The following is a 28,000-nucleotide window of genomic DNA, read 5'->3' as shown; positions in this document are numbered from 1 at the left end:
AAAATGCTCAACTTGTTTCTTTATTCAATAACAAAACAAGAGGAAAATTCAATTACATCTATGAAAACTGGACACCACTCACTCAATTGTTGTGATACCAAAATATTTGCTAAATGCATACCATATTGTTTAAAACGTCTTATCAAATATTATCTATTGACCATTATCTTTTTTTTTTACAAAAAAAATGAATTGCAAAGAAATACATTTTTCAAGAGAATATCATTATGCTAAGAGGGATTTGGCAGGGTTAGCGCTTTGTCACATTTGATGAATATCTATGTGTCTGCATGCACTGATATTACATACATGCAATTGTGTGTGTGTGTGTGTGTGTGTGTGTGTGTGTGTGTGTGTGTGTGTGTGTGTGTGTGTGTGTGTGTGTGTGTGTGTGTGTGTTTGTCCTTTTCAATAGATGCAGTCAAGAGGTCAATGGAACGCGACCAAAACAATGGAAATGCCATGGAAACGCATGGGGTAAAAGTTGTCGTGGGGGAAAGATCCAGAATCTCCTCAATGGCCACCAGCAAAATTAGCCCATATTTAGGCTATTGTTTATGTGTGTTTCACACTATGTTGAGGTAAAAATCTGAGAATAATGCTGGTATGGATGTCAACCCGAATACATGTTGATGTCATCATCACCAAGAAACTGCATTACAGTTAAAACCGACTTTGACTACCACCATCGATTTCTATATGCTAGCTATGCTACCAGTCTATATGAATGGGAGTTAGCCTTTAGCAGTCACTTCTTCCAAACCTGAAAAGGGACTATTTCTAAATGTTATGCCGCGAAAACAGACAAATATATCCAAATCAGACTTTAGTAACCACATTCTGGGCATGTTACAATATATAAAAAAATTACGATTTAACAAATATCTATTTTGTTAGATCAGATTGGTTGAATGTGCGTCCTTCTATCCCCCACGGTCTGCGTTCCATTGACTTCATTACCGCATCTATTAGCATTCAACACTTTAGTTTATCAGAGACGATCAGTCCTGGTGATCAGGGAGATAGAGAGAGATACAACCACAAGAACAGAGAGGCTACTGCCAAGCCATTGAGTAGAGGAGCCTTTGGGGGTGATTGATGGAGGACTCGTACTTGTAGGAGATCTGGTGAGACAAACAGACAAAGACAGATGTTCATTCTCCAAAGAATAAGGTAGACATTTTAAAACCACTTGACTCTTGTGTCGTCTACACCTGTTTGGTAGTCTAATGTTTTCATATCTTTTCGCTTACATAACCTGGCCTCACCTGGGGAAGAGGTAACAGTCGCGGATGCTGTCAATGCTGTGAGTCCTTGAACTTGTCAAAACGATCTCTCTGTGCTTGTGATCTGTATTTCTTACATTCTTTACCTCAGCCACCCTAAACACCTCTGCTGGGGATATCAGCTGATCAATGCTTTCTGAGAAGCAACTGTACTCATCCATGTTGACTACAGTGCAGGAAGTGATGTTGAAAAGGATCCCATTGTCTGAAACATCTTCCTCCGAGTTGGAACGTTTGGCCCTGGTTGAGGTAAACCTCCCAAACCGCACTTCTGACCCTACTTCTGCCTCATACTCTTGGTTTGTGCCACGAAACACAGTTTGGCACTTCTCTGTCTTCAAAAGCCTCATGGCATCCATTAGAAGGAAGTGGAGGGATTTGAACCGGAACTCTCTGTTATAGACATTGACATTCCCACCCTGAGTCTCCACTGCATTGTTGAAAATCTTTCTGAACACGTTTCCCCCATGTCCATAAGCCACCAATGCAGCCGTGTGTTGCTTGACGCCTCCCGGGATTAACTTCGTACACTGCTTTGCCCCCCAGGCAGAACTATACTCTATACTGCCTTTCAGTTCTTCTTCCAGCAGACCCCCTTCCACAACCTTCTTCAGCATCTGCACCCGACAGTGAGTGTACTGGTCATCCACGGCATTAGGAACCATGTCCATTACCTTTGCCTGAGTCACCTGTAATAGTAAAGAGAATTGTTACCCTTTTTAATACAGGTAGTGTCACAGTGTAACAATGTGTAGGCACTCAACATTTTATGACAATACAATTCTAATTTGCCAAGTTCAAATTCAAGCATTTGCCAAATTAAGTACATCAAGGCCAGTTTCCCAGACCCAAAGTAAGGCTAGTCCTTGACTAAAAAACATGCATAATGGAGAGTCCAGGAATAGGCTCACTCTGGATCTGGGAAACCGGCCCAGAAGTCTATAATTACAGTATGGCTGTTTCAATCAGTGGTGTAAAGTACTTAAGTAAAAATACTTTAACATACTACTTAAGTAGTTTTGGGGGGTATCTATAATTTACTTTACTATTTATATTTTTGACTACTTCTACTTCACTACATTCCTATAGAAAATATTGTACTTTTTACTCCACACATTTTCCCTGACAAACAAAAGTACATTTTGAATGCTTAGCAGGACAGGAAAATTGTGAAATTCACGCACTTATCAAGAGAACATGTGGTTATCCCTACTGCCTATGGTCAGGCATATTCACTAAACACAAATGCATCTTTTGCAAATAATGTCTGAGTGTTGGAGTGTGCCCCTGGCTATACGTACATTTTAAAAACAAGAAAATGGTGCTGTCTGTTTTGCTTAATATAAATAATTTTTTATTATTTATACTTTTACTTCAACTTTTGATACTTAGGTATATTTTAGCAAATACTTTTACTTGTGATACTTAAGTATATTTAAAACCAACTACTTCTAGACTTTTCCTCAAGTAGTATTTTACTGGGTTACTTTTACTTGACAAACTTTCTATTACGGTACACTACCATTCAAACGTTGGGGTCACTTAGAAATGTCCTTGTTTGTAAAACAAAAGCTAATTTTTTGTCCATTAAAATAACATAAAATTGATCAGAAATACAGTGTAGACATTGTTAATGTTGTAAATTACTATTGTAGCTGGAAACGGCTGATTTTTTATGGAAAATCTATATAGGGTACCGAGGCCCATTATCAGCAACCATCACTCCTGTGTTCCAATGGCACATTGTGTTAGCTAATCAAAGTTTATCATTTTCAAAGGCTAATTGATCATTCGAAAACTGTTTTGCAATAATGTTAGCATAGCTGAAAACTGGTGTCTGCTGATTAAAGAAGCAATAAAACTGGCCTTCTTTAGACTAGTTGAGTATCTGGAGCATCAGCATTTGTGGGTTCGATTACAGGCTCAAAATGGCCAGAAACAAATAACTTTCTACTGAAACTCATCAGTCTATTCTTGTTCTGAGAAATGAAGGCTATTCCATGCGAGAAATTGCCAAGAAACTGAAGATCTTGTACAACGCTGTGTACTACTCCCTTCACAGAACAGAGCAAACCGTCTCTAACCAGAATAGAAAGCGGAGTGGGAGGGCCTGGTGCACAACTGAGCAAGAGGACAAGTACATTAGTGTCTAGTTTGAGAAACAGATGCCTCAGAAGTTCTCAACTGGCAGCTTCATTAAATAGTACCCGCAAAACACCAGTCTCAACGTCAACAGTGAAGAGGCGACACCGGGATGCTGGCCTTCTAGGCAAAGTTGCAAAGAAAAAGCCATATCTCAGACTGGCCAATAAAAAGAAAAGATTAGCAAAAGAACACAGACACTGGACAGACGAAGATTGGAAAATATTGTTATGGACAGACAAATCTAAGTTTGAGGTGTTCGGATCACAAAGAAAAACATTCGCGAGACGCAGAAAAAAATGAAAAGATGCTGGAGAAGTGCTTGACGCCATCTGTCAAGCATGGTGGAGGCAATCTGATGGTCTGGGGCGACTTTGGTGGTGGTAAAGTGTGAGATTTGTACAGGGTAAAAGGGATCTTGAAGAAGGAAGGTTATCACTCTATTTTGCAACGCCATGCCATACCCTGTGGACGGCACTTAATTGGAGCCAATTTCCAAGGCTATAATTGCTGCAAACGGAGGATTCTTTGACGAAAGCGAAGTTTGAAGGACACAATTATTATTTCAATTAAAAATCATTATTTATAACCTTGTCAACGTCTTGACTATATTACCTATTCATTTTGCAACTAATGTCATGTATGTTTTCATGGAAAACAAGGACATTTCCAAGTGACCCCAAACGTTTGAACGGTAGTGTATCTATACTTTTACTGAAGTATGACAATTGGATACTTTTTCCACAACAATCAATTCAATCTTACAAAAAATGTATGTGTTTGGTCAAAACTCTTACCCTGTGAGAGAGCGCAGCAAAGAGGATCAATATGAATATCTTCTCTCTCTGACACTGCATTTTCTCAGCAACGGCTGCCTTGTGTGTTCTGGTGACCAATGAATGAGGGATTGAGAGGAGATGGGACCGATCTGAGATGAGAAACAAAATGCAATTGAGAGTAAATTACATTGTGAGGTTATAAATCGCAAACAATAATCTTAAACTTACACAGACACAATTTTACTGTATGTTTACAACATTTAGGGGTCTTTCATCACAAAATGTCCAGGCAATGTTTAACTACACAACTACTTCCTATTCTCACAGGTATTATTCTGAAAGTTGACGCATCTACTACATAGATATTTTCAGTGTGGTATGTTCCTAGACTCAAGTGTAAGTAGCCTACATTTGTTTTAATTAAGTTATACTATTAATGACTCAAACTATAGGCCTACAATTCACTGTTATAAAAGGCCCTCAAAACCTAACAAGCATAACATGGGACAATCAAAATAATGCATGAAAGATAAGATTTGGACACATACCTTCAGAGTCGTGTGGTGCTCTCCTTGGGTAGACTAAATAACAGAATGAGAGAATATCAGTGTGCCTCTCTTCGGGGTCGTTTGCAAATATTTTCCACTCACTCCCTGATGACCAAAAATGGAAGGAAACCGAGGCCCTTATCTTTACAGAGCAACTCCTTTTCCTTCCTCCTGACTGGAGGAGGAAATAACAAACCAAACAAAGTATCATTTTTTCCCCGTCATACCATAGTTTGGGTTGGCAATGGGCCTAGTGCAGTTTTACCAAGCCGTGCAATGGTTGTCAGTAGTGATTTTAGGGTTTTGGTGTTTTGCCTGATACAAAAAATCTAAATGTAATGAACAAACATACAGAGTCAGACTCTGGAAGTTAGACAGATAAGAGTTGTGTAACATTGGCACTGCATAGGGCTACAATATGCAATAGACATTTTACTAATCAGTTTTGGATTTTATCAGAGTAGATGGGAATGAAATAGAATCGACTGAGTTGTTCGACTGAGTCATGAATCGAGGCATCTCTATCTATGACACAGTCGGCCAGTGATACCTTAACTGGGGAGGACGGGCCCATAGTAATGGCTGGAACGGAATTAATGGAATGCTATCAAACACATCAAATACATGGTTTTAATGCGTTTGATACCATTCCATTCACCGCATTCCAGCCATTATTATGAGCCGTCCTCCCCTCAGCAGCTTCCTGTGATGCTATGGCATTTCTGTCTGCAACGTTCCACAACATCTGCATACTGATCATGGCCTGGTATGTAGCCCTTAGCCCTTAATAATGTCCTTAACAAGTCATATAATAAGTTACATGGATTTTCGTTGTGTGCAATAATAGTGTTTAACATGATTTTTGAATAACTACCTCATCTCTGTATCCCACACATACAATTATCCCTCAGTCAAGCAGAGAACTTCAAACACAGATTCAACCACAAAGCAGGGATGCAAACCGGTGAGGTCCCAAAAAGGTGACACTTTTTTTGTTGTTGCATTGAAACACTCAAAAAATCCCTGCTAGGGGGAAATGCAGGTTTTAAATAAATAAACAACAAAAATTATGATCTACATGATCAGTCTCTGTGTGTAAAATAAAAAGTGGTCAATGTGAACCTAACTACCAGCTAAAAAATGTAAAGAAAGCAATCCAATGTTATTTGTTACCTAAACTTTACTGCAAATGACACTCAAGTCTTGAGAAAAAAACAACACATTAATAGTCCAGTTAGCCATGACAGCCTTTATAATAGAACGCTTGTGACCACACACATAAATGTTGCACTTGGGGGAGAAAAAACCCAATCTTAAAGTAGAAATAGAATGAAACAAACAGGCATTCTATTTTTGCTCTATTATAGTGGCTCTATAGACATCAATCAAATGCACAAGGCTACATGTGTGCAAAAATAAAGTTCACTGAGTAAAAAAAAGTATAATCCCCCTCACTCACACATGTTACTGTCAAATTCAACACAACAAAAACAATATCTTTGGGCTACGCTGCACATTATTACATTGTACACTTTCTGCCGGTGGACATCTGTTCTACAATATGCCAGCAAAAGTGAGAAAGAGGATAAGGGTGTGGTGTTCCTTCCACATCTATAGTGGCATCCAGTTTAAACCAGGCCCAGCTCCAGCTACACTTAATCCCTGAATCCACTTGTTTAACAAGTAATGCCCCATTCTCACCTAATTCTCTCATTCTTAGTTAACATATAGTGGTTAGTTCGTTAGTTAACTAGTTAACATTTCACACAGATTGCCAGGGTCCAGTAAGCAACTAACGCGTTATAACTTGAGGAACGGTGTTGTGTCGAAAATCTAGTGAAGAGCAGAAATCTCAACTAGCAAGCAAGTCGCAGCAAGCAAGTCGCAGCAATGAAGAAAGCGAAGGGGATGAATTCTTCATTGCTGCGACTTGCTTGCTGCGACTTGCTTGCTAGTTGAGATTTCTGCTACTCACTCCGTTGTCAGTTTAGCCTACATTTCACTGATCTTGGTGGCAGTTTTCGGTTTGACAATTTGTTTCAAGTGTATGTGGCTGTTCTAGCTTGTATGGCACCCTGGGAGAACCCCCCCCCCCCCTTCAGCGCCCGCACTCGGGGGTCACCTCTTGATGCCCATGTCGCCCATACCTCTATGTTTAATATAACACACATACATTAATTATTCATTTCGGTTGCCTATCCTGACGTGAAGTTTGTTCTATTGAAAGTATTTGACTCTGATGTGGAGAATTCTGGCAGGGGGGAGATTTTCGGCACAACGGCAAGGAGTCGTATACCAGTTAATACTACAGCGAATTGGTTAGGTTACTAATGTTAGCTCACACGATGTTAGCTGTCTGACTTTATTAGCAAGCTAATTTTCACACCATCAACTCAATTATTTATCAGATAAGTTGGCTAATGTTGCTCAACATAAATTGGCTAATGTTGCCCAACATTTCTCTAGCTAGCTAACGGGTCCAGCTAGCAAGATACTTAACAGTGCTAATAGTTGTTCACCACACTTTCTCCCTCACCTCAAACTTTCCAAAAGCCAGTAGTTTTTCGGTTACAGCTCATGAAGTACGCTTCATCACCTTCTCACCCCGGTCTCCGTGGTCAGGCTTCTCACCTAAAGTTACCTCTTCGTTATCGTTCAGGGGACGCGCTGCTGTAACTGACAAGCTGACTTTCCAGAGGCGCGCTGACGCTGTAAGTAGTAAATTGGTTGTCTCCTCTTTCTTCAGTAGCGTGCTGCGCTGCATTCTGCTGTTATGTATTGTAAACGATTGGCTGAGCCTTCGTCGGTAGTGAACATAAAGTGTTATGTTTGGGGAACATCGAATACAACACATTACTAAGTACCACTCTCCATATTTTAATGTTATGGGTATGCTTGTAATCATTAAGGACTGGGGAGTTTTTCAGGATTAAAAAGAAACGGAATGGAGCTAAACAAAGGCAAAATCCTAGAGGAAAACCTGGTTCAGTCTGCTTTCCACGAGACACTGGGAGATTAATTCACCTTTCAGCAGGACAATAAGCTAAAACACAAGGCCAAATCTACACTTGAGTTGCTTACCAAGAAGACAGTCAATATTCCTGAGTGGCCGAGTTACAGTTTTGATTTAAATCTACTTGAAAATCTATGGCAAGACCTTAAAATGGTTGTCTAGCAATGATCAACAACCAATTTGACAGAGCTTGAAAAATGTTGAAAAGAATAATGGGCAAATGTTGCACAATCCAGGTGTGGGAAGTAGAGGTCGACGGATTAATCGGAATGGCCGATTAATTAGGGCCGATTTGAAGTTTTCATAACAATCGGTAATCGGTATTTTTGGCTACCGATTTTCTGAATTTTTTATTTTTTTTAATAAATATATTTCTTTTAAAAGTCAGTTAAGAACACATTCTTATTTTCAATGACAGCCTAGGAACGGTGGGTTAACTGCCTTGTTCAGGGGCAGAACGACAGATTTTTACCTTGTCAGCTTGGGGATTCAATCGTGCAACCTTAGGGTTAACTAGTCCAACGCTCTAACCACCTGCTTTACATTGCACTCCACGAGGAGCCTGCCTGTTATGCGAATGCAGTAAGAAGCCAAGGTAAGTTGCTAGCTAGCATTAAACTTATCTTATAAAAAACAATCAATCAATCATAATCACTAGTTAACTACACATGGTTGATGATATTACTAGTTTATCCAGCCTGTCCTGCGTTGCATATAATCGATGCAGTGCGCATTCGCGAAAAAGGTTGCTCCAACTTCTACCTAACCATACACATCAATGTCTTTCTTAAAATCAATACACAAGTATATATTTTTAAACCTGCATATTTAGTTAATATTGCCTGCTAACATGAATTTCTTTTAACTAGGGAAAATGTGCCACCTCTGCAACAGAGTCAGGGTATATGCAGCAGTTTGGGCAGCCTGGCTCGTTGCGAACTGTGTGAATACTATTTCTTCCTAACAAAGACAGCCAACTTCGCCAAACGGGGGATGATTTAACAAAAGCGCATTTGCGAAAAAAGCACAATCATTGCACGACTTTACCTAACCATAAACATCAATGCCTTTCTTAAAATCAATACACAGAAGTATATATTTTTAAACCTGCATATTTAGCTAAAAGAAATCCAGGTTAGCAGGCAATATTAACCAGGTGAAATTGTGTCACTTCTCTTCCGTTCATTGCACGCAGAGTCAGGGTATATGCAACAGTTTGGGCCGCCTGGCTCATTGCGAACTAATTTGCCAGAATTTTACGTAATTATGACATAACATTGAATGTTGTGCAATGTAACAGGAATATTTAGACTTATGGATGCCACCCGTTAGATAAAATACGGAACGGTTCCGTATTTCACTGAAAGAATAAACGTGATAATTTCCAGATTCGACCATATTAATGACCTAAGGCTCGTGTTTCTGTGTGTTATTATGTTATAATTAGGTCTATGATTTGATAGAGCAGTCTGACTGAGCGATGGTAGGCAGCAGCAGGCTCGTAAGCATTCATTCAAAACAGCAATTTACTGCGATTTGCCAGCAGCTCTTCGCAATGCATTGCGCTGTTTATGACTTCAAGCCTGTCAACTCCCAAGATTAGGCTGGTGTAACCGATGTGAAATGGCTAGCTAGTTAGCGGGTGCGCGCTAATAGCGGTTCAAACGTCACTCGCTCTGAGACTTGGAGTAGTTGTTTCCCTTGCTCTACATGGGTAACGCTGCTTTGAGGGTGGCTGTTGTCGATGAGTTCCTGGTTTGAGCCCAGGTAGGAGCGAGGAGAGGGACGGAAGCTATACTGTTACACTGGCAATACTAAAGTGCCTATAAGAACATCCAATAGTCAAAGGTATATGAAATACAAATCGTATAGAGAGAAATAGTCCTATAATTCCTATAATAACTACAACCTAAAACTTCTTAGCTGGGAATATTGAAGACTCATGTTAAAAGGAACCACCAGCTTTCATATGTTCTCATGTTCTGAGCAAGGCACTTAAACGTTAGCTTTCTTACATGGCACATAATGCACTTTTACTTTCTTCTCCAACACTTTGTTTTTGCATTATTTAAACCAAATTGAATATGTTTCATTATTTATTTGAGGCTAAATTGATTTTATTGATGTATTATATTAATTTAAAATAAGTGTTCATTCAGTATTGTTGTAATTGTCATTATTACAAATCAATGGGTAAAAAAAATCGGCTGATTAATCGGCATCGGATTTTTTGGTCCTCCAATAATCGGTATCGATACTGCCGTTGAAAAATCATAATCGGTCGACCTCTAGTGGAAAGCGTTTTTTATTATTATTATACCTTTATTTCAACAAGGAACCAAGGTCTCTTTTACAGCTGGGCCCTGCATATACATGTTTACACATACAGTTTAACTACAATGATTAAAAAACTAAACAAGACAAACAAAACAATCACAGATAATACACAAAAAAAATAGATCAACAGATTTAATTTACACATAGGTTATTCTACTAACAGCACAAGAACTTGCATTACCTGAAACAGTTACAAGCAATACAAAAATAATAATGCTCCAATAAATATTTAAAATGAGCAAGGGGGACAAGAGTCTCAAGTTTAAGTTTAGTCTGCAGGCTATTCCATAGGCAAGGAGCGTAACAGGAAAAGGCAGCCATACCCAACTCTGTGGAAATCGCATGGGCCTCAAGTGTAATCCATGCTTTGAGACCTGGTTTTAGGAATTATAATTCTAATATTGATGAGTGACGATAAATAAGAAGGTAGCTTATTCAGAAGTGCTTTATAGACAAACACGAGAGCATGTTGTTCTCGTCTCACGGACAGCGAAGTCCAACCAACATTATGATATAAAACACAGTGGTGAGTTCTGTAGCAAGCACCCGTAATAAACCTAAGTGCTCAATGATAAGTAGCATCCAGCGATTTACGACTTGATGCCGTTGCATGCATGTAAATAATATCCCCATAATCTATAACAGACATAAAAGTAGCTTGCACAATTTGTCTTCTATTTGTAGAGGACAAGCATGTCCTGTTTCTATAGAGGAAGCCTAGCTTGATTTTAGCCGTTTACAAAGTTCGTCGATATGCATTTTAAAAGACAGTTTATCATCCAACCATATCCCTAAGTATGTACATGACAGTGTCATCAGCATATAAATGAATTTGCCACTTTCTTATCTCATCACCCATATTGTTTATGTAGAGAGTGAACAGTAATGGACCAAGTATAGAACCTTGCGGGACCCCTTTAACCAACTCCAATGGCTCTGACTGGATGCCGTCGACTCTAACAGCCTGAATTCTATCCTTTAGATAGTCATGAAACCAACGACAGGCATCCAGTCCCAGTCCTATTGACGACAGCTTACCCAAAAGTATCGCATGGTCTACAGTGTCAAAGGCTTTAGATAAATCTATGAACAAGGTGGCACAGTACTTTCTATTATCTAGGGCATTAGTAATAGCATTTACAACACATACAGTGGCCGTAATAGTACTGTGTTTAGGTCTAAAGCCAGATTGATTAGTAGAAAGAGTATTATTAACAGTTCAAAAAAGATTGTAGTTGCCTATTCACCAGTGACTCTAGAATTTTAGCCAAACAGGAGAGCTTAGAGATGGACCGATAATTATCCAATTCACTACCATATAGGGCACTGCGTTCATCCACCTCTGGCCTGCTCGCCTCCCTACCTCTGCGGAAGCACAGTTCCCGCTCAGCCCGGTCAAAACTGTTTGCTGCTCTGGCACGCCAATGGTGGAACAAGCTCCCTCACGACGCCAGGACAGCGGAGTCAATCACCACCTTCCGGAGACACCTGAAACCTCACCTCTTTAAGGAATACCTGGGATAGGATTAAGTAATCCTTCTAAACCCACCCCCCCCCCCACCCCCACCCTCCCCCCCCAAAAAGATATAGATGTACTATTGTAAAGTGGTTGTTCCACTGGATATCATAAGGTGAATGCACCAATTTGTAAGTCGCTCTGGATAAGAGCGTCTGCTAAATGACATAAATGTAAATGTACCATCACCTCCCTTGAGGAGTGGTAAAACAAAAGCTGTTTTCCAAGATTTAGGAATCTTTCCTACGACAAATGTTTGATTAAAAATATGCGTCACTACACCAGCAATAATAGGCGCCGCACACTTGAGTAAATATGGATCCAGATTGTCAGCGCCTAATGATTTCTTAGAATCTATAGCAGATAGTGCAGATAAGACCTCATCTACTGTGACTTTTTGAAAATTAAAAACCGGATTACTGTTTTCCACGTCAGTTAAAGGCCGAGGGGCTGAAACAATAGACCGGTCAGGATCATGTTGGCCATTTTTTCTTTCAAAAAGAAAACCAGCATAAATAAAATGCTTATTAAAAACATCACAAATTTCAGTTTGGTCACTGATGATCCCAGATTCCGATGTAATTTGCTTCGGCAGGGAAGTCAAGGAGTTTCCTTGTTTAAGTGAGTTGACAGTTTTCCAGAATTTAGTGGGATCACCAGCAGACTTTGTCATAGCATCAAGAAAATACCTAGATTTTGCCTTTTTTATTCCTCCGGTCCATTTATTTCTCAATTGCCTAAAAAGCAGCCAATCAACTGTTTCACCTGTTTTCCTCGCCAAGGCCCATGCTTGATTCTTTTGCAGGAAAAGGATTTTCAAATCAGAGGAGAACCAAGGATTAGTTCGATTGTTTACCCTAAGTCGCTTTAACGGGACGTATTTATCAGCCATGATGGTAAAAATTTATGAAAAGAAAGAGAACGCTAAAACTGGGTCCATTATGCAGTTTACGGATAAAAGCTCTGAATAATAAAGGTCATGGATAAAGGCTTGCTCTGAGAAGTGTTTATAATTTATCTTTAGAATTATACGTGGGTCAGGGTTTTTTAGCCTAGTATCTCTGATACATGCAATAGGGCAGTGGTCACTGATGTCATTAGCAAATAACCCACTAGCTATATATTTGTGAGGTGTATTTGTTAAGATAAGGTCTATTAATGTAGATTTTTGGGGGTCTTTTGGATTAGGACGGGTAGGTATAGTTATTAGTTGAGTAAGATTTAGTACGTTACAAATATCTTTTAATTTAAACGATGCTGGCATCAGCCAGTCCAGATTGAGATCTCCGATAATCAATAATTCAGAGTTTACATAATTAGACATTAACTCAAACAATTTTCTTAGTGCAGATACCGGAGCTGAGGGTGGGCGATAAACTCCCGCTAGCGTTAATAGTGCATTATGACCAAGGACCACACTTAGAACTAAGCATTCATACTGTTTCTGAACAGAAGTTGAAATGGACACAGTGACATCTAGGTTGCATTTAACATATAGGGCAATACCTCCTCCTCTACCCATTCTGTCTGCTCTGAAGATATTGTCTGGAACAGGGACACAGAGCCAGGATTCAGATATAATCATTATGTCAGCATGTGATTGTGAGACCAGTATTTCAATCAAATCTAGCTTTTGGATCAAGCTTCTAGCATTCAACTGAATAAGTCCTTAGAGACTTATCCAGAAAGACTCACAGCTGTAATCGCTGCCAAAGGTGATTCTACTAAGTATTGACTCAGGGGTGTGAATACTTATGTAAATGAAACATATCTGTATTTCATTTTCAATAAATGGGCAATAAAATTCTAAAAACATATTTTCACTTCGTCATTATGGGGTATTGTGTGTAGATGGGTGAGAGAAAACAAATATTTAATACATTTTCAATTCAGGCTGTAACACAACAAAATGTGGAATAAGTCAAGAGGTATGAATACTTTCTGAAGGTATTGTAGCCTAGCCAGAATCCGACTGGACGTCATTCCTTGGAAAAATCCAGGAGAGCTTCATAAAAAAAACAACTAATGCCAACAGTTTTATCTGAGTGCACAAATCAGTATGCCTACCTACCAAAGTCCAGCACTACTACCACCCTTGTTAAAGCCACACACTCCTGGCTGACAGCTACCGACTCCACAAAAACAACAATGGTGAGGGTGTTACTTGCTGATATGTCAAAAGCCATTGATCGAATAGATCACGCAAAGCTCCTGCAACATCTGTCTGCACTTTTAGCCCTTGGTCAGAGGTCACCTCTGGTGTGCCACAGGGGGCGCGGTTGCACCATAGCTGTTTCACCTTCACATGTCCACCCGAAAAGTTGTCTTCAGTGACACTCTGGACACTGGACGATGTAGGGCTGTCCCGAGCCATACCATTAACCAGCATCAAAGAGGACATTTCCATGGGCTTGGAGGCAAAGCAGCTGGAAGAGTGGGCCACATCCAACAACATGCTTCTGAATGGGAAAAAGTCTGTGGAAATTCGGACATGTTATTTCAAGAGATCATCCACCACCCGCACCACTAATCCTAGAAGGACAGGAAGTACCAGTGGTAACAACAACTAAGTATCTTGGTTTTCATCTAGACTCTAACCTCAGTGGTGACACACGTGGAGCAGTCAGTGAGGAAGGCCTCAAAATGCCTGCACTTTTTGAATGGTCTTGCCAGAAATGGCCTATCCACTGAAGATCTGGTCAGTCTATACTATACTGGTTAGACCTTGTCTGGAATACGATGGAGTGATGTTAGTTGGATGCAGTAAAAAGAAGCAGGCCCAACTAGACAGGGTGCAGAGGAGGGCCTTGAGGACCATCTCCAGAGTTGGAGCAGTCCAACCACAGCTCCCCTCACTGCAGAGCAGGCGAGAGCAGACTGCAGTGCATCTGGTGAAGGACATGCACACTCTTGACTATCCACTGAATGACCTGCTCCCTCCAAAAAGAGGTAACTGCACCACCAGGCTCCTGAGAAACAGCCATCAACTGTCCTGCATAACTGCACAAACGAACCGCCTGTGAAAACGCCAATCTACACACTGCTATCAGACTGTATAATAACTCTTAAATGGTTCTCCCAAAAATTATATATTTTTTTTAATCCGATTTTAGTATTTACATTGCCATCATGAAAAATGTCCTGTAATGTTTTCAATTGTTCAATATTCTATACATGTCACGTATTATGTATTATGTATTTTAAATTAGTGTTTTGCAATGATTAATAATGTAAATTCTGCATTTCTTCAGTTTCATCTGTGAGCAAGAATAAATCAAATCAAACTCTTCATTAAGTTCTCTCTCTAGTCAGAATGCTGCTATGACACGATCAAGACTGCACGGAGCCAGCGAGAGATATGGCTCGGAAAAAGTACCTCAATCCAGGAATGGAATACAGCGGTGTACTCCTAATTATCCCAACTGACAAATTGAGAAGATTGAAATACTGCTAGTTGTTAATGAATGTTACTTTTTCGTCAGCATGCTAGGCTAGCTAATCCTTTAGCAGCCCATTGGATTCCATGAAAAGGTGATGCCTAGCGTTGGGGTGAGTAGCTACAGGAAGTGTTGTCGAATCCAATAGGCTACTCCAGTCAATATAGACACTGTTATATGGGGTGATAATTTTTATTTTTATTTTTTTATTTCACCTTTATTTAACCAGGTAGGCAAGTTGAGAACAAGTTCTCATTTACAATTGCGACCTGGCCAAGATAAAGCAAAGCAGTTCGACACATACAACAACACAGAGTTACACATGGATTAAAACAAACATACAGTCAATAATACAGTAGAAAAATAAGTGAAGTGGAAGAAAGTGCAAAGTAGAAATAAAAATAAAGGGGTGCAAAGGATTAATAAATAAATACAGTAGGGGAAGCGGTAGTTGTTTAGGCTAAATTATAGATGGGCTATGTACAGGTGCAGTGATATGTGAGCTGCTCTGACAGCTGGTGCTTAAAGCTAGTGAGGGAGATATGAGTCTCCAGCGTCAGAGATTTCGTTCCAGTCATTGGCAGCAGAGAACTGGAAGGAGAGACGGCCAAAGGAGGAATTGCCTTTGGGGGTGACCAGAGAGATATACCTGCTGGAGCGCGTGCTACAGGGGGGTGCTGCTATGGTGACCAGTGAGCTGAGATAAGGGGGGACTTTACCTAGCAGCGTCTTGTAGATGACCTGGAGCCAGTGGGTTTGGCGACGAGTATGAAGCGAGGGCCAGCCAACGAGAGCGTACAGGTCGCAGTGGTGGGTAGTATATGGGGCTTTGGTGACAAAACGGATGGCACTGTGATAGACTGCATCCAGTTTATTGAGTAGGGTATTGGAGGCTATTTTGTAAATGACATCGCCGAAGTCGAGGATCGGTAGGATGGTCAGTTTTACGAGGGTATGTTTGGCAGCATGAGTGAAGGATGCTTTGTTGCGAAATAGGAAGCCAATTCTAGATTTAACTTTGGATTGGAGATGTTTGATGTGAGTCTGGAAGGAGAGTTTACAGTCTAACCAGACACCTAGGTATTTGTAGTTGTCCACATATTCTAAGTCAGAACCGTCCAGAGTAGTGATGCTGGACGGGCGGGCAGGTGCGGGCAGCGATCGGTTGAAGAGGATTGCATTTAGTTTTACTTGTATTTAAGAGGAGTTGGAAGCCACGGAAGGAGAGTTGTATGGAATTGAAGCTTGTTTGGAGGGTTGTTAACACAGTGTCCAAAGAAGGGCCAGAAGTATATAGAATGGTATCGTCTGTGTAGAGGTGGATCAGAGACTCACCAGCAGCAAGAGCGACCTCATTGCTGTATACAGAGAAAAGAGTTGGCCCAAGAATTGAACCCTGTGGCACCCCCATAGAGACTGCCAGACGCCCGGACAACAGGCCATCCGATTTGACACGTTGAACTCTATCAGAGAAGTAGTTGGAGAACCAGGCGAGGCAATCATTTGAGAAACCACAGCTATTGAGTCTGCCGATGAGGATGTGGTGATTGACAGAGTCGAAAGCCTTGGCCAGGTCAATGAATACGGCAGCACAGTATTATTTGTTATCGATGGTGGTTACGATATCGTTTAGCACTTTGAGCGTGGCTGAGGTGCACCCATGACCAGCTCTGAAACCAGATTGCATAGCGGAAAAGGTGCGGTGGGATTCGAAATGGTCGGTAATCTGTTTGTTGACTTGGCTTTCGAAGACCTTAGAAAGGCAGGGTAGGATAGATATAGGTCTGTAGCAGTTTGGGTCAAGAATGTCCCCCCCTTTGAAGAGGGGGATGACCGCAGCTGCTTTCCCATCTTTGGGAATCTCAGACGACACGAGAGGTTGAACAGGCTAGTAATAGGGGTTGCAACAATTTCGGCAGATAATTTTAGAAAGAAAGGGTCAAGATTGTCTAGCCCGGCTGATTTGTAGGGGTGCATATTTTGCCGCTTTTTCAGAACATCAGCTGACTGGATTTGGGAGAAGGAGAAATGGGAAGGCTTGGGCGAGTAGCTGTGGGGGGTGCAGTGCTGTTGACCGCGGTAGGGGTATCCAGGTGGAAAGCATGGCCAGCCGTAGAAAAATGCTTATTGAAATTCTCAATTATAGTGGATTTATCGGTGGTGACAGTTTCCTATCCTCAGTGCAGTGGGCTGCTGGGAGGAGGTGTTCTTATTCTCCATAATAAATAACATTGTCGCTGCTGCAAGTTAGCTAGCTAGTGTTGGCTGTAGCGGAGTTGTCTTGGCGTCTCTCTCTCCCTCGGTCTGCTCACTCCCATCTCTCTTTCCTGTTCTTCCACAGCTGCAACAATAAAGTACCATCTTCTCCCTCGCATAGCTGGGTTCAGGTTTCAAACGTAGGTTTTTAAAAACCACATGTATTTCAAATATCCGGATATCAGACAAAAATGAATGTTACTATTCGAATAGTAAAAGTATTTCAAACTCCCATCCCTACTTACTGCATAGGTTATTATATACCTATTTACCTGTTCAATTGTCATTTTAACTAATGATGGACATTGATTATTTTAGAACTTTTATGCCTTAGTAGTTTAGTACAACTGCCACACTGGTGTATAGTATCATAACCCAACAATTTAACCAATTTGAGTATTTTCTTTACTCTGCCTGGTTAAGTCAGTGTGCACCCTCCGAAAAATACTGCTGACAGTTATTTTTTGAAAAATAATGATAAACGTGAGCTTAAAAATGAAGATTGGTAATTAATTTAAAATCTTTTTTTTTTAAACAGGGCAAATATGAGGGACGTCTCTGGGGCATGGGTCTTTTCAAACTCCGAAACAATTTTCAGTTGAGCATTTAGCAGTCATGCATGACACAGCATAAAGTAGGCGTTGCAGCCAGTTCCACTGAAATGCATCTGGGGAGGAATCGACTGGGTGGTAATGTTTCAAGCATTATCATGTGTGTCAAATACGTCAGTTTATTGTAGGCTATTTCCAAGATAACTGGGCTGTTATTGTCAATAGACGTTCACTTTCGTTTTCGGCCTTGCGCCATAAGTAACTATTCGAAACTGTATTTATATTTGCTTGTAGGCGTGTTTTCTTTTATGCCCTCTATAAATACAGTTTAATTTAAGATTCATTTTAGTTTCCTGTTTTGTTGATGATAATGATGATGATTAGTCTTTCTGTATGTCATGGTTGGTTGCGGTCATATAAACCAATCATTGAGTCGGACACATCGGCAGGTGTCTCTCCTTCAAGTGTTAGAATCTGTATGGACTTGTTTATGAATATAACACAACAATGATTTCATGGGGAGAGGATAGTCGTAATGGCTTTGGTTTAGTGAAGCCGAATGGTTTAGATACGACAAAAACGGATATTAGTTGCGTTAATTTGATACACCTTAAATCTAAAATTCAGGGTCTGTCCGCAGGTAACAGTGTGGTCGCGTTTATCAGAAATAATGGGAGACTAGTGTCTGTCGCACAGATTCAAGAGGACCAAGATGGGAGAAGATTCACAGGGAAACTGAGTAGGTCTAATCTCCTTTCCAATCAATTTTTATAAAATATTTTCTTGAGTTGCCCAATCATATGTTTTATGTGCTTTAGAGAGTGTGAAACGTAAGGAGACGATTCGGGCTCTGAGTTGTGGAGATTCTCATGCTGTTTTACTGTCTGAAGAGGGCCGGGTTCTCTGCTAGGGGACACAACAAGTACATTATACATTACACAATAGCATATGTGTTGACTTTTGTTAAATATATTGAAATAATCAAGGTCCAGACCGAAGACCCTGAACAGTACATTATTTGAAACAGGTGTGTTAGTGTTGGGTTTAAACAAAAGTCTTCACACTCAGTAGCTCTCTCAGGCTGTAGCTGGAGACTCCTGATTTATCTATTATCAACCACATTTTTTGGTGGTTTTATGTGAAAAAAATTAAGAAAAGTACAGAAATGTGCTTTTTCTGTCTAAAAACTATTTTAACCAGGATGAGAGAGAACAATGTGACATGTGTTTGAGGGTTATGTGTTGTAAATAATTATAAAAAATAATATATAAGAATAACAATAAAACAAACCCAATTTTCTGTAGACAGACATGCCCCAGCTCCTGTTGATTGCCTGAATCTGAAGAAGACTGTTTTGATTTCATGTGGAGGAGAACATACTGCCGTTCTGACAAAGGTTGTATATCTGTCTGACATAATTACACTTTTCCCTATCATTTGAACTAAATGTTGTTTGGACCATACAATATGTCTACATTTTATGTGCGTTTATTTATATTGGTGTCTCAATGTTCGCTGCAGCCAGCAACTGGAACAAGCTGCAACAAGCACTCAAACTGGACAGTTTTATCTCTTCATTCAAAGACTCGATTATGGACACTCTTACTGACAGTTGTGGCTGCTTTGCATGATGTATTGTTGTCTCTACCTTCTTGCCCTTTGTGCTGTTGTCTGAGCCCAATAATGTTTGTACCATGTTTTGTGCTGCTACCATGTTGCGCTGCTGCCATGTTGTGTTGCTACCATGTTGCTGTCATGTTGTGTTGCTACCATGCTGTGTTGTCATGTGTTGCTTCCATGCTGTGTTGTTGTCTTAGGTCTCTCTTTATGTAGTGTTGTCTCTTGTCATGATGTGTTTTCTCCTATATTTTTATTTAATTAATTTATATTTTTAATCCCAGACCCCGTCCCAGACGGGGGGACCTTTTGGTAGGCCGTCATTGTCAATAAGAATTTGTTCTTAACTGACTTGACTAGTTAAATAATGTTGAAATAAAAAAAGAAATGAAATGTTTTAGTTTTTAGTTCCCTGGAATTTTGTATTGAAACATCCTCATTAACTAGAGGAAAACACTGTATGATAACTGTCTGGGTTGATTTTGTTCTAGGGAGGTGTGGTGTTTACATTTGGCTCAGACCGCTATGGACAGCTTGGACACAACTTTCTCCGAGATGAACTACGTCCTTGAGTGGTGGGGCAACTCTGGGGGTCAAAGGTGACCCAGATAGCCTGTGGAAGGTAGGCTACACTTATTACACATGATCTGGAATTGACAAAATGTTGTGACACAACAAAAATTGTGATGTAGAACCTGTTTGGTTATTTTCATCTTAGCATAAGACCTTTTTAGAAGTCATTGTTGATTTGAGAAATGTTTTCTCTGTCCGTTTGCCACATTAGACACCACACATTAGCATTTGTCAGGCCCTCCAATAAGATCTACTCATTTGGGTGCGGAGAGCAAGGGCAGCTGGGAAATGGAGTAAAGATTGATCAGTCTGTGCCCCTTCCAGTACAACTGCCAGGTAAAACATTCATTTATGGTATAACATTAGCCAGAGTACACGCATTTTCAGAACAGATCAAACTTGAATAAAAGTCAACTCAACAAATGCTTATTTCAATACTCAACTAAAATTACATGAAGTAAAACATGAAATAGCATTAACATGATCATCAACTATTTTTGTCAACATTTCAGACCAGATTGATGACCAGAAAATGGAACACATTTTTGCTGGAGGAAACCATTCCTTTGCATTGTGCACTCTTGGTCAGGTATGGACACAATTTGGTTTGAAACAATGAGTTAGCAAAACAGGACATAGTTTGTCCTTTGTACCTAACATTGCTGTGATACGTTGCATCACTTTGTCATCTTCCCAGGAGTCTGAAGAAAGGTCTAACAATCTCAGGTCAAGTGTGGGCAAAGTGACACAACAAACTATAGATGAAGAAATCATTGACAAATGGATCTCAGAATGTGATTCAAAATCATGGAAAAAAGGACAGAAGTAAGTATGATATAAGTAACTATCATTTACTGTTGTTATTTCCTTATTTTGTTTATGTACGATCAAATACTGAACTGAAAGTTTACTCAAACTTGTATTTGCAGGGATATCACCAAAATGTTTTCTTCTGCATCATGTTTAAATGGGAGTTTTCTTGATAAAAGGTAACAGTATATAATATTGGTTCAAATGATTGACTTATGTTTGAAATATTACATTATCAAAGTATACTGATTTAAATATGGCATATATATTGACATTTTTTTCTTGCTTTTATTAGTTGTGACAAACATTACCAAACCTCACCAAAACAGTCTGGCCTGGATTTTTCACTTGTCCAAGGCGCATTCCGGAAGCTGGCGAAAAAGGACAAAGTTTTGACTGAGGTATTCTGTCAACATATTTATATAATATACCGGTATACTCGAAACACTGATCTCCCTCACTAGCTTTAAGCACCAGCTGTCAGCGCAGCTCACAGATCACTGCACCTGTACATAGCCCATCTATAATTTAGCCTAAACAACTACCTCTTCCCCTACTGTATTTATTTATATATTTTGCTCCTTTGCACCCCATTATTTCTAGTTCTACTTTGCACTTTCTTCCACTACAAATCTACCATTCCAGTGTTTTACATTTACGTCATCCAGTGTTTTACATTTACGTTTTACTTGCTATATTGTATTTACTTTGCCACCATGGCCTTTTTTGCCTTTACCTCCCTTATCTCACCTCATTTGCTCACATTGTATATAGACTTATTTTTCTACTTTATTATTGACTGTAAGTTTGTTTTACTCCATGTGTAACTCTGTGTTGTTGTATGTGTCGAACTGCTTTGCTTTATCTTGGCCAGGTCGCAATTGTAAATGAGAACTTGTTCTCAACTTGCCAACCTGGTTAAATAAAGGTGAAATAAAAAAATAAAAATGTAATCTAATTCCTAGTTGTCTTTATCTTGCCATAGCTGTTCAATAGCACATCGAATTGCTGAAATACTTGTCATTATCATTTGAATGACATACACCACTTTCATTGCACTAGGTTGAAGCTGTTGTCCAGCACACACTGCTTCCCTCCCTGTATGAGGAGCCCATTGGAGTGGAGGGCTTGAGGGTCTACCTGGTTCTCCCTGAGCTCCTGAGGGTCCTTCACAAACAGCACAGAAGGACAGATCTCACCAAAGCCGTTGCTGCTGCTATCCTCAGACTGCACCCCGACAAGCTGCAGGTCCTCGGTAATGTTTCCGTCCATTTAAAATGTTAAGTGTGTCACCCCAAATTCAACTAATCAACAATAACATTGTCGCAGATCTGTTTATGCTTTAAACAATTAAAGCAACTCTTTACCTTGGTCATTCGTTGCCATGCCAAATATGTTGACATAGCATGGCAATGATAGTCAGAGGAGTTGGCTAAAGTGCAAACAAATCTGGATCTGGGTAAATGACAAAGTTCTTGATGATTTGAAATAGTTTTGTTTGTGCTGAGCTAAAACGCACGTGCACACCCTGAAGGATTAATTCTATGCCCTCAGTGAATGTTTTGAGAAGAAATTGCATAATTCATCTCTTCTTTAACATGTCCTGTAGTTGACTGGTGGTCCTCACTGAAGCTCTCTGTCGCGACCAAGCACATTAGGATGTGGAAGAAGGCCCTATCGGTGATTCTGACAACTACCCATCTCCGCACCCCTGGCCTCAAACACCTGTTCCAGGTCCTCGACCATCTCCACAGAGTCAGTGTCCATGCATCTCTGCCCTTACAATCAATTTGATAAAGTTGTTGACCATTTTGAACAGGCAACATCCGGTCCCAACATGGTGCCAGGGTCATTTTAATGGAGCCTATGTATTTACTTTATTGCACAAATCAATGAAACCGTAACTGAGAGTTGATGAAATAACATTTTGCTGATACACAATTATATTTTGCTAATACACTTAATTTATTTATAAAGTATTTTCTTGTCATATTAAAGCTCCTTGACTTTTGTATATTATTTAAAAGGCAAACCAAAAGGCTGGTGGGGCCCAGATTGTTCCCGACAGTTCTTTTTGTTTGGAGGATACTGAGTTCCATCCCATGTTCCTAGAGGAAGATGTGAAGCTTTGGCGTTCATTGTCAAAGCAGGTAAGAAAAGTAAAGTTATCTAGTCTCAGTCTTGAGGTGTTTGTTTGTTGTTTTGTTAAGATTTAGTGTCAAAGGCTGCATCTCAATAGAAGCTTCCTATGCTTCATCAACAATGATCTGAAAAAACAGACAATGGTGGTTTCCTACTAGAGAATCTGTCTGTCTCTTGAATTTTTTGTTTTATCAGTGCAGACGAATGAAATAAGATGGAGAGGAAGCTACTTTAGGCTTTTGAGATGCATTGTATGTTTTCTTTTACATCACTTTCAGGATCAGACAACTGCCATCTTTTGTCGTTACCCATTCTTGATGAATCTGCAGAGCAAGATAAACGTTTTTAACATCAATGCTGCACTCACAAAGGTAATGAATCTTGCTTCTCAATATATAGTATTATAATATACAGCAGATACTATAAATCAGGGTGGCTAAACCCCCTACTAGAGACCAACTGACTGTGTATGCAGGCTTTTGCTCTTGCCCTGCTCTAACACACCTGGTTCTACTAATCAGCTGCTCACCAGGATCTTGATTAGCTGAATCAGGTGTGTTAGAACAGGGCTGGAGCAAAAGCCTGCATTCCAAGTAGCTCTGGAGTGTTGACCATCAATACTGAAGAAACCAACCATATTTATTAACCTTGTTGATGGGAGAAACTGGTTGAAATTAATACTAGAAAAGCACTAACTGAAGACTTAGTATTGCACTGTATTGCAGAATCCCCCTAACAATCGCCAAAGGACTGGCATGTGGCCTTTTGACATGTTCCCCGTGGCGGCTCCTGCTCCGTTCTTTGAGCTGAGGCTGAGGAGAGCATCACTCATCGAAGACACTTTCCATCAACTGAGTGTAGCATATCACAGTACCTTCAAGAGGTCCATTGTGGTAAGTCCATATTTTTAAATATGATGAGACAATGTTTTGAACAGAGAAGGGCTATGCCAAAATGTACTGCTTACCTCTCTCAGGTGTATTTCGACGAGGATGCGACGCTGACAGCTGTCTACAAAAGGGACTACTTCCTCCATTTGTTTGATAAGCTGTTGGTTCCCGAATCTGGGATGTTCATGTACAACGACACCAACACGCTGGCCTGGTTCCCTGCAATGGTGAGGCACGTTTAGGGAAGTTACACTTGAATTATGAGGTTTTCTGCTCCTCAACACATTATTTTATTTCTATATCGATAATCATTGTACTTTCAAAAAGCTTCAAATGTGCTGGTAGTGAAACACTATAATTATATGTTCCTGGAGAGGATCTACTACTGTATTACTACTGTATTACTAGCCTACTGCTGTATTGTAGAAACCACAGTACCTTCCCTTTACTGTATATTAAGCTATCATTTTCCCCAGGTTATCAACAGCATGTCCTATATTTTCACTCATGGCGTATTTCTTGTCTCTTGTCCAACACATCCTTACTAACAGCCTAGAGTGGAGGAGAAGCGTTATTTCCTGTTTGGGGTTCTGTGTGGGATGGCCCTGTACAACAACAACATGGTGCACCTCCCCTTCCCCATGGCCTTCTTCAAGAAGCTGGTGAACATCAAGCCCTCTTTAGAGGACCTGAGAGAGTTTAGCCCCATTGAAGCTGGGTAAGTTCAGACCATAATATATTGTTATCCCTTAGTCAGTAATGTATTACAGTACAGGCAGTTGTATTTGTTATAAGGACACCAAGGACAGATTAAGAAATTGCATCTCAATGCATTTTATTGCATCTCAGGGGCAGGGCACTTGCTCTGTGTGGATAAGCAATTATTCATTATTTGGATAAATAGTTTTTAATTTATGAAAGCATCATGATTTATTGATTGCAGATTTTATAATTGTCACATATTATTTTCAATGCTTTTGAAGGAGTTTGCAGTACATCTTGGATTACCCTGATGATGATGTTGAAAACATGGACATGACTTTCTCAGTATGTATTGCATTTGTCACGGCTGTTGTCGGTGAATGAGGACCAAAACGCAGCAGGTACGTGAATGCTCATCTTGATTTTTAATTATCTTTCAAAACGAACATACAAAATAACAAAAACACGAACGATCAACAAAAACAGTCTGGTAAGGCACAAGGCGAAACACAGAACAATCACCCACAAATCACACATACAAACACACCTAATATATGGAACTCTCAATCAAAGGCAGATAGACAACACCTGCCTTCAACTGAGAGTCCCAACCCCAATCAACCAAACATAGAAACACACAACCTAGACTAACCATAGAATTACTAAACATAAACCAAAACCCGGAATTACTAAATCAAACACCCTTTACACAAAACACACCACCCCGAACCACAGAAAACAAATACCCCCTGCCACGCCCTGACCAAACTACAGAACAATTAACCTTATATACTGGCCAGGACGCGACAGCATTCAAACAGTTTGATCGATGAACAAATAAAATCTAACATAATACAGATGTAGGATATTAATTTGATCACTCTTTTGTTGCTGACAATTTTCCTGCACAGCAGGAAATACAAACTTGTAGTGTATTCAAGGTTTTATAAGGCTTCTAAAGTTAGTAATTTACACTTTAAAATGACAGACTTGATTTGCCCATACGAGAAATGTGTCAACCCCTACAAAAAATGTCCATTCATTATAATACACATAATAATTCACATTTCCTGTTGCTGCAGGATTATTTTCCAGCTGTATCATTTTGGCTCAAATTAAGATCTTACATCTGTAGTTAATTGAAGTGAAGTGGTATGAATTACTGAACATAAGATCAATTATATTATTTCAGTGTGTATTTCTTTCCCAGATCACTCCCATCTATTTTTCCATACCCTCAGTCTGAAGTGTTATCATTGTTCATTTACCTCACTATTTTCATTACTCACTATTATAGGTGATGTGGGGTGACGTAGTGGTGGAACTTGATCCTAAAGAAACTGGAAAACTCGTCACAAGTGCTAACAAGTAAGATTATAGCAATATTTACTACTGACAAAATACAAGGTTTACAAAATGACAAGTTTTTCCATTGCTACAGCTACCAGGATTGGGGTCAATTCCATTTCGGCAATATCATCTCAAATTGAAATATAATTGTATGAATGGAGAAATCATAATGGAAAGTAAATGATGCTTCTCATTCCTTGAATTGACATCAACTGGAATTGACAGCAACCTATACTATCTACAACTCAATGGATATCTGACTCTGTCATTCTTTTGACAGGAAGGAGTTTGTTGACACCTATGTGAACTACATCTTCAACCAGTCAGTAGAGGTGGTGTTTGAAGAGTTCAGGAAAGGCTTCTTCAAGGTGTGTGACATGGATGTGGTGGAGTTCTTCCAGCCAGAGGAACTGAGGGGAGTGATGGTTGGGAAGGAGAACTTCGACTGGGAAACGCTGAAACAGGTCAGAACCATGTTTTGTTACTACATGACTGAAGCTCAATCACAAATCTACCCCAAGCCAATTGTCTACATCTGAGAGCATTAGACAAGTAAAAACATATAATATATGCAGAAATGTCACCTAGCCTTTCAGAGGGCAAGATGGAGCCTTAAAAACAAGTGTCCTGGGGTTGATTTGGGATTCATGGTGAACATGTTCTGCAACCTAGCTAAAATGTTGTTTTGATACATTGATTTGACAAATGGTTTGAATGTTGTTAAGTGTCTATTGCTTCACCATATTAATTGATGGCATTTCCCCCCCAAACTAGAACACTGTGTAGGAGAGTACCATGCTGGGCATCCCAACATCGTCACATTCTGGGAGGTGTTTGAGGAACTGACAGAGGATCAAAAGAAAGCGTTCCTGTGTAAGTATGGAACATTTTCATTGTAACAGATGAACCAATAACGTAGGCTACTGAGAATAACGTTCTGTTCTGTCATTCACTGCCCTCTCCCTTTTACCACCTTTGCCCCTTCAGTGTTCCTGACTGGCTGTGATCGTGTGCCCATCCTGGGTATGAACCAGATCAGGATGAGGGTCCAAACCCTTCTCAACTCCTCCCAACAGCATTTTCCAGAGGCGCTGACCTGTCACTCTCTGTTGCAGCTGCCCATCTACCCCTCCAAAGAGACACTACAGAGCAGGCTTATAGAGGCTGTTGGCCACAACAGAGGCTTCTGGAATGAATAATGGGTGTATAGTGTTGCTGCTGTATATACTCCTCTCCTGAGTTCATCTTTTCATTGTTCTATAGTTGGGTTTAAGATTTGGATTGTTTTAATGTAGGGTTGTATTTCAAATCCTAACTTGAGATCTGTGTGGTACTATGACATTATCATATTGCATTCATCAAATGTTATTAAAATATTTATAAATCAACAAGTACAGCATGGTTTGTGCCTGCACATTAAACAGATTTTAAAAAATGATAACAACCAAGATACAAGGAAATCCCAAAGTAATTGAAATAATCAAATTGTTAATAGAAGCATCAGGTTTTCAGTTGAACACAAGAACTATTCTTTTACAAGACCCACCAAATGGTTCATTACAGAAATCAATGAAAACATAATATCCCTGCAGTTAGGTGGCACACAATAAGACACGGATCATTTGGCACACATCCTTCTCAATCATCCTTCCCCAATTCACAATATAGGGCAGGATTTAACTCAAGGCGCTCTATAGCGCAGCGCACTATAAGATACATTTAAAGGTCATTTACACTTTAGCAGACATGCCAGCATTTACCATGAACGTGATCTCAGTGAACATCGGGAACAAGGCCTTTAAAAGGCGTATTTTCGGTTGTGTAGTGCCTTGACATAAAAATAAAACCTCCAGGCTCATGATTTGAGCACCACTGACCTCGACTTATATTTAGAGTACTACTCAAGTTCATAGCACTTCTAAATGAGTAATTTTCCTTCGTGAACTTGATTCCATTTCCAAAAAGACATACATACTGTTCAAATGACGCATACTTAATTCCCTTTGAAAAGAGACGCACGTGTAAACAAAGTCGTATCGGATTTTAAGACA

The 28,000-nt window shown here is 39.9% G+C and overlaps 2 protein-coding genes across 3 annotated transcripts; one reads left to right on the top strand and one right to left on the bottom strand.

Annotated features, from left to right (window-relative positions):
* Positions 1-2: 2 nt before the first annotated feature.
* On the bottom strand, positions 3-7,501 carry LOC106602664 (T-cell ecto-ADP-ribosyltransferase 2). 2 transcript variants are annotated; one of them, XM_014195419.2, is made up of 5 exons: positions 7,292-7,501; positions 4,756-4,788; positions 4,226-4,356; positions 1,269-1,975; positions 3-1,124 (listed from the first exon to the last, which is right to left on the bottom strand). In XM_014195419.2, the coding sequence occupies exons 3-5, from the start codon at positions 4,283-4,285 to the stop codon at positions 992-994; spliced, it is 900 nt and encodes a 299-aa protein (XP_014050894.1). In that variant the 5' UTR covers positions 4,286-4,356; positions 4,756-4,788; positions 7,292-7,501; the 3' UTR covers positions 3-991. The 2 variants fall into 2 exon arrangements, with proteins under 2 accessions (XP_014050894.1, XP_014050893.2); XM_014195418.2 differs by lacking the exon at positions 7,292-7,501 and having other exon boundaries at positions 4,756-4,908.
* A 10,903-nt stretch (positions 7,502-18,404) lies between these two features.
* On the top strand, positions 18,405-27,340 carry LOC106602661 (probable E3 ubiquitin-protein ligase HERC3). The gene is given in 21 exon segments (XM_014195415.2): positions 18,405-18,604; positions 19,170-19,261; positions 19,974-20,104; positions 20,267-20,391; positions 20,568-20,644; positions 20,753-20,880; positions 20,985-21,044; positions 21,161-21,266; positions 21,928-22,120; positions 22,475-22,620; positions 22,893-23,015; positions 23,286-23,378; positions 23,733-23,900; positions 23,984-24,124; positions 24,449-24,615; positions 24,881-24,944; positions 25,897-25,967; positions 26,230-26,413; positions 26,724-26,730; positions 26,733-26,822; positions 26,937-27,340. Coding segments are annotated over 17 exon segments (2,010 nt in total). The 5' UTR covers positions 18,405-18,604; positions 19,170-19,261; positions 19,974-20,104; positions 20,267-20,391; positions 20,568-20,587; the 3' UTR covers positions 27,149-27,340.
* The last annotated feature ends 660 nt before the right edge of the window (positions 27,341-28,000 follow it).

Source organism: Salmo salar, chromosome ssa04 (assembly GCF_905237065.1).
Source record: "Salmo salar chromosome ssa04, Ssal_v3.1, whole genome shotgun sequence".
In the NCBI taxonomy this organism is placed as follows: domain Eukaryota; kingdom Metazoa; phylum Chordata; class Actinopteri; order Salmoniformes; family Salmonidae; genus Salmo; species Salmo salar.
The sequence above is the reverse complement of the archived record's forward strand: the minus strand, read 5'-3'. Positions and strand labels throughout refer to the sequence as shown.